General features: G+C 38.5%; 1 protein-coding gene across 1 annotated transcript; it reads right to left on the reverse strand.

Moving 5' to 3' along the window:
- On the reverse strand, positions 1-6125 carry KRT26 (keratin 26; the record flags this gene model as incomplete). Its single annotated transcript, XM_081272798.1, has 8 exons — positions 1-152; positions 877-944; positions 2415-2632; positions 3383-3508; positions 3594-3755; positions 3864-4020; positions 4875-4957; positions 5688-6125. The coding sequence occupies 8 exons, from the start codon at positions 6123-6125 to the stop codon at positions 1-3; spliced, it is 1404 nt and encodes a 467-aa protein (XP_081128924.1).
- Between the last annotated feature and the right edge of the window lie 4753 nt (positions 6126-10878).

Below are 10878 nucleotides of genomic sequence, written 5' to 3' on the forward strand. Positions count from 1 at the left end.
TTATGATGCTTTAGAAGGTACTCGTTGCTCCATTGTAATGTTGCTTATCTTAGAAGATTTTTCTTCTATGGAGTGGACTCTCAGTGAAACCACATTGCCAAGTTGATCTAGTTCTTCAACCACCGTTTTGACAAACACTTCTTCTTTTGAGTCTAAAGGAAAATCAAAGTTCAGAGATCATTTTCAGCAGGTTGAAAAGTAGTCATGACAGGTATGCTTTCTAAAATTGGGATTTTGCAGAGATGGGGTGCAGCTCAGTGGTAGAGTGCTTGCTTAGCATGTGGAAGGCCCTGGGATCAATCCCTAGCACTGGCCCCTCCCCCTCCAAAGTTGTTTTTTGCAAATTTGCAGAAAATTGAGATACTATGTTTAAAGTCTATGTTTACCAAGATTTGAAACTATCTTTCTTATATTAACTACTGGTTTTTAGAGCAATGGGTATCTAGATGCATAAAGGAAATATGGATTAAAAACCACCTAGTAACAGGCAGGTATAGGCACGGAGAAAGTAATGCCTTGTTTTAAATACTGACTTGTCCTATTTTTTGTGGCTTAAAAGGACATTATTTTTTTAATAAAATTAATAATAAACAAAGTAATTGTTTATCAAAGCATTGAAACAATGAAAAAGAATATGTTCAAGGTAAGGAAGATATTGAGGGATTCAGTCCTCATCCAGTAATTTCATAATTTGACCACATCTGTTCCACAAGGATATAAAATGCAAATATTAAGAATGATCATAATGACTCCTCATTTCTTCATTCACTAGAACGGAACTTAAACATAAATTTTATTTGGTTCACAAATAAGTGATTTATGTTATAAAACAGAAGAAATTTTAAAGAATTACATCAAGGAAAAAGCCTTCTGTACCTTTGATTTGATTCCCAGGATTTATAGGTCTGCACCCTTTTGCTTTGTAATACGTGGGTGTGCTCCTTCTGTGAAGATAAGAGTAAGTTAGTGCATTTTTTTCTTTCAAGAGGGAGCTCATAAAAAATAGGGAATTGGGAACAAAAGTTCTGGAGTTCTGGTTTCAATAAGATATAAATTTTTCTTATGTTTAAGGACATTAATTTTTTTGACATAGTGAAAAAAGAGATGTTGATAAGCAGATGTTGAGCAGAAATTTCCTCCTGACCAGATATTATCTTTTTCATCTCTCAACGTGGGGACTCTGAGTCTCACTATGACTTTTCATCCACCTGGCTAATGAGCATGTTTGGAGCGCCTACTGTGTACAAGGGGAAGTCGAGGTGCAGTAGGGCTAAGAAACAGCTGTTTGCATGGCAGGAAATAAAGCATATTCATGTAAAAATTTGTAGCATTTCATGAAAGGTGCTGTCAGTTAAGTGAAAAATGAATGGTGTGAAAGGACTTTGTTCTGAGAAGGGTGCCATCACTGTTGGGTTCTTGTGAGAATAAGCTGAAGAGGGCTCACCCTGGCCTTCCAGAGTACATACGTTACTACTCATGGGTGTGTCCATGGGCAAACATTGATTACCAAGTACTTTTTTTTGTGTATAAGCCATTGCCAGAAGCACTTTACACAGCAGAGTGAGATGCTATGGCTAAGGATAGGCAACAGTATGGTTTTGAGCCGGGCATGGTGGTGCAAGCCTGTTAATCTCAGCAACTTGGGAGGCTGAGGCAAGAGGGTGGCAAGTTTGAGGCCAGCCTCAGAAATTTAGAGATTCTCTAAGCAACTTAGTGAGAACTTGTCTCAAAATAAAAAGGGCTGTATATGTAGCTTAGTGGTACAGTATCCCTGGGTTCAGTCTCTAGTACCAAAGGAAAAAAAAAAGATAAATAAAAAAAAAAATAAAAAGTATGGTTTTGGTGTTATCACAGTTTTATCAGTGAGGAAATTGTGATTCAAAGAGCTTCAACCACATGCTCAAATTCACCTAGTATGTGATTCTCAACCAAGGCTGTAATTCTAGGGCTGTTTTGCTCTTGGATGATGAACTATGGTGCCTCTCCTGTTAGGTCTTCCTAATCATCATTGCTCCGCTTTTAGAGAGGGTGCATGTGGGGTAATGAGTGATGTAACAATAAGATAGAGTGAGCTACTTATTATAAGAAATATGCTCAAACACTAAATTACAGAAAGCAATTTCTGTAGAATCTCCCCCTCGGATTGGAATATTGTAACTGTTAAATATTTCATATTTAATTGTTCTTTATATTATCTTACATAACAAAGACTTGACATACTTAGAAATTTGATTTTCAGACTTCTGCCTGTTTTCATTTTGCTTGGATGTGGCAGTGTCCATAAGGGAGACTACATTTGTAATAATGGGCATGATCTTCAGCACGGGAAATTCCAGGATGCAATATGGCAATATTTCTCCAGGAAAAAATACGGTTCCTGTGAGATTCATTTCCTCCCCACCATTCATGTTTACCTTTCTTCTCCATCTAGTAAGTTGCAATATGTCTCAATTTCTTTCTCCAAAAATACTTTGAGATCGAGAAGCCGTTCATGCTCTAGCTTCTGGCCTTCCGTTTCCGTTCGAATCTGCTGTAGCTGCTCCTCCATTGCCCCGATCTGATCCTGGATCTGCTGGAGCTGAACGCAGTAGTTTCCTTCGGTCTCGGCCAGGGAGCATTCATAGGAATGTTTCTGAAAGAGGAATGAAGTCAGGCTGGACTGTGTAAAAGCAAAGGGCATGCTCCTATTTTAAGCATTCTCAAGGTGGAAAGAAATGTTGGCACAAGAGATCTAAGTCTTTTCAGCTGAAAATTAAAATTGGTTAGAAGAGATTTTTTCTCCATTGGAAAAAGCCATTTTTCAAGTTTTGGGGTGGATGGGTCAGAAGTAATGTTTATTTTCATAAACTTGTATTTTTAATTATATGTACTTAGATACACTGTACTTGTGGTATAGATTCATATTTTTATATATGTGTTTTCTTGTACCTAATGCACACACACACACTTCTATGGTTTGAATATGGTTTGATTGTGTCCCCCAAGCATTTGTGTGTTGGAAGCTTAGTTCCAGTGCAGAGATGTTAAGAGGGGGTGGACCTTTAAGAGGTGGAGCTTATTGGCAAGTAATTAGGTCATCGAAGGTGCTGTTCTCAGGAGAAACTGATGTAGTTCCCATGGAACCCTATTTGGTTCTCATGAGAAGGTTGTGATAAAAGAATGAACTTGGCCTGTGATCTCTCCCTCTCACATGCACTCATTCCATGATGACATTGACCATGGTGTGTCACAGCAGGTGCTGTTTAGACTTTCAGCCTCTAAAATCCGTGAGCTAAGTGAGCCTCTTTTCTTTATAAAGCACCAGCCTCAGGTATGTTGTGAGAGCAATGGAAAAACGGGCTCACACACACACATATTCAATTCAATGGCAATTCCTACATACCATAGCCGTAAGGGACTGAAGTTCTATTTCCAGGGTTTGTAGGTTGCGCTTCAGTTCTGTCAGCTCATTTCTGGCTGCTGTGGTTGCTCCTGCATCATCTGAAATCTGCTGTTGCAATGATGCACTCTGAAGAGGAATTGTCAGAAGGGTTAGTGGCTAGCTTGATTGTTCACTGAATAAGCCCTTCACAGGTAACTTGCCATAGCTGTACCTTCTCATTAAACCAGGCCTCGATGTCTTTACGGTTCTGTTCAGTCAGTTCCTCATACTCAGCCCTCATGTTGTTCAGCATAACAGTTAGGTCCACTCCTGGAGCTGCGTTGACCTCCACATTCACGTTGCCTCCTGATGCATGTCGCAGGACTCCCATTTCCTAGAAAGGGGTCAATATTAATATCTGAGGGAGGATTTTGACTGGTATCCAAATCCTGCTTTGAAATGAAGAGTGGATTGTACATAGCAGCTCTGCAGACTTCCTTACCTCCTCATGAGTTTTTTGGAGGTATGTCAGTTCCTCACCCAGGGTCTCACACTGTATCTCCAGGTCTGTTGTGCTCAGGGCCAGCTCCTCCAACACTCTGCGGAGACCGTTGGTGTCTGCCTCAACACTCTGGTGCAGGGCAAGCTCGTTTTCATACCTTAAAGTTCATGAAGGTGTTTGAGAATTGTAACCCTAGGCAGGTGCCAAATGCAACTTGTGAAGACACTTCATGTGCCAAAAGATGTGAGGTTCTGTATACACTTCTGAAGCTTTTTGCAAGAGCAAACTGTTAAAATACTTTAAGAGAACTACTGATGTATGAATATCATTTTGGAGGTGTTATTTCTTCAGAGTTAATTTTTTTTGTCATCCAATGTGTTAGTTGAACAAAATATTGCTAGATTTAAAATGTTATGATAGTTCTCTTTTTAAGGGCTTATTTAAAGTTCTTTTTAAAAGGGCATATTTAATTTAATTTCTTTACTGATCTAGTATGGCTATCAATGTTTTGATATTAAAACATTTGGGTTTTAAAAACAAAAAAGGGGTTGGGGATATAGTTTAGTGGTAGAGTATTTGATTTGCCTAACATATGTGAAGCCATGGGTTCAACCCCCAGCACTGTAAAACACTCAAATAAGACATTTAAATAATCAGTAAGAGGGTTGGGGATGTAGCTCAGTGGTAGAGAGCTTGTCTAGCATGTGTGAGGTTCTGGGTTCAATTCCCAGTGAGTGTGGTGTGTGCTCATGCGTTCTTTAATTTAATTTTAGTATTTTTTTTTCCTGGTACTGGGGATTGAACCCAGGGGTGCTTAACCACTGAACCACATCCTCAACCCTTTTTATATTTTATTTAGAGACAGGCTCTCACTGAGTTGCTTAGGGCCTTGCTGAGGCTGACTTTGAACTTGCAATTCTCCTGCCTCAGCCTCTAGAGCTGTGCTGCCTGGCCTCAATTTTAGTATTTTTACCTTTACAAAAAAAAAAAATAATAATCATTATCACCTACTTCAGTCTGAAGTCATCAGCAGTCAGCCTGGCATTGTCATTTTGTATAATGATGCTGGCATTACTTGTGGTCACAGAAACAATCTAAATGGGTAGAATGTGCAGAATGTTAAGAACCAAAACTCAAAGAACCCTCCAGATTTCGGTGAGATTCAATAACTTCTTAACCTGTTGAGCATCTATTTTAGCATCACTTTTTTTTCTATATTATAGAAATCTGAATTTTCTTTAGATAATAAATATCCAGAGTGTAAGAGCCACACGAACACTTTTTATTACTGTTGGTAAAGGCATGAGTTAAATATAAAAAATGACAGTGATTACTCTATTTCAATACTATTGCTCTTTCATTATTTCAATTCTATAAATTTTCATTGTTGGACACTTTGCTTTTAGGACTTGGAATATACAATTAACAAATTCTACATTATATGTATGTGTGTGTGTATATATATATATATATATATACACACACACACACACACATACATATATATATATATATTTTTTTTGAGGAGGGGTATGGGGATTGAACTCATGGGCACTTGACCCCTGAGCCACATCCCCAGCCCTATTTTGTATTTTATTTAGAGACAGGGTCTCACTGAGTTGCTTAGCATCTCGCTTTTGCCTAGCTTTTGCTGAGGCTGGCTTTGAACTTGCGATCCTCCTATCTCAGACTTCCTAGCCGCTGAGATTACAGGCGTGCCCCCAGCGCCGGGCTCCCATAAATTTTTAAAGCATGGTTTCTGTTTCCTTTAAGTTATGCCCCCTGGGAGTCTATAAGGAAAGTATGCAAATTCATACTTCTTACCTGCTTTTTGAGGTCTTCAATGACTGACAGATATCTGCTGCAGTCATCAAGTCCCCGACAACAGCCAGGCCCATACTTCTCATACCAGCTCTCGATCTTCTGCTCTAGGTCTGCGTTCGCCTGCTCCAGAGCGTGCACGTGGTCCAGGTAAGAGGCCAGGCGGTCGTTGAGGTTCTGCATGGTCACCTTCTCGTTCCCAGAGAGAAGGCTGCACTCATTTCCAAGAAAACCAGTGCTAACGTGGCTTCCAGACCCTCCACCACCGTTGCAGAAGCTTCCTCCAGAAGAAACGCCCCCAAGCGTACCAGAAAAGCTGCTTCCTGCTCCCGAGGACCCAACACACACATTGTCAGCCACAAAGCTCGCCTCTCCGGACAGCCTGACAGAACCAGCTCGCGAGCAGGACCGCCTGGATCCGCTAGACAATCGGAAAGACATGGCGACTGCACAGCCCAGCGACCCTTTCCCAGAGAGGAGCAAAGCTAGAGTCCACCTTCCACAGAGGGTGGCTCCAGTGGCCTTTTATAGGATTCAGTGGTCATTTCGATCTCACCTATGCCGATCTGTAATAAAATATAACTCGCATCCTAATTGCTGTTTTCCCTAACTGGGCTATTTTTAATAGTGTCTAGTGGGTGGCAAGGTGCCGCAAGCATATTTTTTATATGGAAAAAAGGTGCCAGGTGGAGTGACACTAAATCATAGCTTCCAAGGGTTAGTAATACTAAATCATAGCTTCATAGATCACAGAAAAGAAAATCTTCAGTTCTTTTCGAAAAGGTATAAAGGGACATGTTTTTGACCTCTGGAATGGACTCCCCCCTCCCATCTAACAAAAATTGATAATTCAAATGAGAAATGTGTAGTGCTCTTGTCCTGCAAATGCATATGAAGTATCTCTGTTATTCACTCTTTATTGAGTGTTGTTAGAATCAGAGACTCTCAGCATATAGTGGTCTTTTGATAGTGGGAGTTTTTGAATTAATTTTAAAAAATATTGAAAAGATGGAATAATAGAAATCCTATAGTAATTTATTGTCAATCGCACTGAAATTCACGAGTTTGTGGTATTGGTAAACAATTATTTGAATCACCATTTTTTTTTTGTTTGGTCCAGGAGCAGAACATCAATTCAGTTAGCTTCTGAGTCTCCAAATTATTCACTTCCCTGCCTTAAAAATATTGCTTATTGCCTTTTAGTTCAAACTTATGTATTCAAAATATTATGCATTATTTGGAGACATGAACTTCCTATAGATCTTGGGTAAGGAAATACATGAAGGAGAGGGGTGTTTCCATCACTAGGAGCCCCATAATCACAGCATGCAGATCTGAGATGAGTTCCATAAGGAAGCAGGCTCTTTATTCTTTGCCTTGATGTCCTTGGGAAGTTAGCCACTCTTCTTGGGCTTCATTGCCCTGGGGGGCAAATGAAAATAATAGCATTGAACAGTCTCAAATGAAGACTCCAATAATGAGCAGCTCCAATAATGAATGTCTATAAGACAGTCTGAAGGGCACAGACATTTTGCAAATGTTAATTATATTATAATAAAATGGACATTTCAATAGGGTCAGGTCGCTATCACTGATGATGGTACAAATTGAGTGCTTGATTGATGACAGGCTTAGTTTTTAAATAGTAATTTGTTTCCTGAATCAGAAATTTCTCTTTTTTTTTTGAAAAAAGAGAGAGAGAGAGAAGAGAGAGAATTTTTAATATTTTTATTTTAAATATTAAATTTTATATTAAAAATTTAATTTTAATAAACTTTTAATAATGATTTAATTTTTAATTAAAATTTTATATTAAAATTTTAATATTTTTATTTTTCACTTTTTGGTGGACACAACATCTTTATTTTATTTTATGTGGTGCTGAGGATCCAACCCAGCGCCTTGCGCATGCCAGGTGAGCGTGTTTCCACTTGAGCCACATCGCCAGCCCTGAATCAGAATTTTCAATTTTGTGAATATTGAACACTTTGAAAAATATCCAATTGTTAATTGTCACTAAAAGATACAGAATGTTCAGTGAACTGGGATGCATGAGTTTTTCTTTTTTTGGGGGGGGGGTCCAGGGATTGAACCTAGGGATGCTTAAATAATTGAGTCACATCCCCAGCCCTTTTAAATATTTTATTTAGAAACAGGGTCTCGCTGAGTTGCTTGGGGCCTCACTAAGTTGCTGAGGCTGACTTTGAACTCAGGAGTCTCCTGCTTTAGCCTCCTGAGTCGTTGGGAGTACAGGCTTGTGCCACTATGCCTGGCCATGAATTTATTTTTACTACAAATGTCTAAATTAATAATACAACACTATAATTCAAACTACTGGCTTATGTTTAGAATAGTGTATGATAGGAGACAGAGCTTAAGTTCAGAGACTTATTGCTGATTTTCTTGTGGCCTGGTCAAATTTTAAAACTTTTGCCCATGTTTCTCAGGAATAAAAATCATGACAAACAGAGTCTGTTGTCAGTGTAGTAGTTTATAAGGCTTGAGCTTCTTCGATAAGAGGTGTTATAGGATTGCAAAGTATTATTAATGTAATCTATTTATCTCAGGATAATTTACAAATACTAATTAACTTATCATCTTTTGTGAGACAAGTTAAGCATATATTATTAAGGCCATTTTGGAGATGAGTCGACTCTGAATCTACCATGGCAGCAGAGATCACAGAACACCCTCCATCATAGCAGGGTTGGAATGAATGGCTCTTAACTCCTTGATGGGTTATTGCTATTTACTCATTGGGCAAGTCTTTTGAATTCTTTTGATCATAGATTTCCTCTAAGCAAATACTCCCTTGAAGGGTAGAGGATAGATTGAACCAATTCCCTGGGCCACTTTTATCTATCTATCTATCTCTATTTTTTTCCCTGAGAGTGGACATTTTTTCATGGTAAGAAACCAGCATCCAGCAACAGATCATTATCATTTCTTGAGACTCTACTAGGTAATACAGTATTACATAATATGCATATCATAGGTATTCAAAGTGATTGAGTTGAATTCACCTGTAAGTTATGCTGTTAATGTCTCTTTATTTCCAAATTAAATTTTTCATTATGTTATCTTACTGTAAAGATCATAGGCCAATTTCTCTTTTGATAAATTTATTTAGCTTTAAGTATGCTGTTGTTTAAATTTTACATTCTACATGCCTGTTAATTAAGTTTAGTATAGCATTTTTCTTGAACATGAATGAGGTTTCTTTTGATACTAGAGTCCTTGTGTTTTTCTGAGAATCATATTCTTGTGTGCTAATTCCTCCCACCAAGTGGCTCCCCTGGTTTGGGAAGAATTGATAATAATTGATAAAGCAGTATTTACCATGTGTGAGACACTGTTCCAAACATCATTTAATCCTCACAGTATCCCTATGAGGTAAAGACTATGATCATCCTCATTCTACAGGTAAGGAAATACCTCCAGTTACTAGCTCTGTGACCCTGGACAAATTACTCAACCATTCTCTGCCTCAGTTTCCTTACCCATAAAATTCTCTCAATTCTTTCTCCCAAATTGATGCTAGTAGAGCTTATTCTCTGGATTATGATGAGTTGGTGGTCAGACATCTCAAATACTAAAGAAATCTGAGCTAAGTACTTAAAATTAAAAATAAAATTATGAAGACAAAATTTGTAGAGCCTTTTTAGGTTCACAGCAAAATTGAGAGGAAGGTACAGAGATTTCCCATATACTCCCTGCCCCGCCTCATGCACCCTCCTTTCTTGTCTACATTCCACACCAAGGAGGTAATGCACTTATTCCAATGGTGAATGTACATTGATTGACACATCATTATCACCCAGAGTCCAGAGTTTACACTGGATGCACTCCTGAGGTTGTACATCCTGTGAACTCGGAAAATTATATAATGACATATGTCTCTTCTATGGTACTATACAGAGTATTTTCACTTTCCTAAAAATCCCCTTACTCCACCTATTTATCCCCTACCGCACCACACCTAACCCCACCTCTACCTAAACCCTGACAACCAAGGATCTGTTTACTGTCTCCATAGTTTTGCTTTTTCTAGAATGTCATATTGTTGTAATTATACAGTACATAACCTTTTCTGATTGTCTTCATTTAATAATATAGATTTAAATTTCCTCTGTCTCTTTTCATGGTCATCTAGATAGCTCATTTATATTTAGCACTGAATAAAATTCTATGGTCTGATCTACCACAGTTTCTCCATTCATCTACTGAATGACATCTTGGTTTCATCCAAGTTTTGGAAATTAATAAATAAATCTACTATAAGGATTCATTTTCTGGTTCTCAGGACCTGAGAAGCAGGTTGTTTCTGCTGCGTGTCAACATGTGGGAGACAAATCCTCTTACTCAAATAAACCTATGAGAATTTTTCTGCTGAGTTTATACCTCCTGTGCCTTTGTGAGACCTTAGACTACAGGCTAGAGAATAGTTTCATTGATGATAAATGCCAAATATCATTCATTTACAATTAAATTTAACTTGAGAGACACATCACTCTGCATCTTGGATGGCAAAAACTGGATAGAGTACTTGTGAATGCCCACCCTCATGGTGGAGCGGTGGAGACTGCAACTTAGGACATCTACTAGAATTCACTTACACTGCTCCCCACCTCTCACTCTTTCCCCTTCTGCCTCCAAAACTAACCATGGAGAGCTGTTCCTTTATGTTTAGGATGTTTGTGATTCTTTAATTCCTTATTTGCACTTCCATGAGCATGTTGCCCCAGGGTCTGGAGTTATTAAAATAGTTACTATTTTATGCTCGCTACCTGACACTTAGTGAGTGCTCAGTAATATTTATTGAAGAATGGAAGGATGAAAAAGTGTTACGGAAATGGGAACAAGACTCCCACCAGTCTATATGTTAAACTTACTTCTAACTTGTGAAGACCAGTGCCTTAAACAGAAGAAATTAAAGACCAACGTCAGCTCCCATGGGAGGGTATATTTAAAATGCAAAGATTGACCAGAACCAGGGCGGATGACTTGCAACAGGAAGAACTTTTATTGAAACACCACCAAAGAGAAAGCTGAAGACGAGTTACTACTCTACAGAGAGTCTGTCTTAATTCACTGGAGGAAAAGCAGAAAAATGAGAAGGCCCTCATTTAGGAAACGAGTTTCGACTTGGTCTTTTAATTTCAGGGCCATTCTTTTTTTGGGGGGGTGCTGGAGT

Source organism: Spermophilus citellus (assembly GCF_964194105.1).
Source record: "Spermophilus citellus genome assembly, chromosome: 17".
Classification (NCBI taxonomy): Eukaryota; Metazoa; Chordata; class Mammalia; order Rodentia; family Sciuridae; genus Spermophilus; species Spermophilus citellus.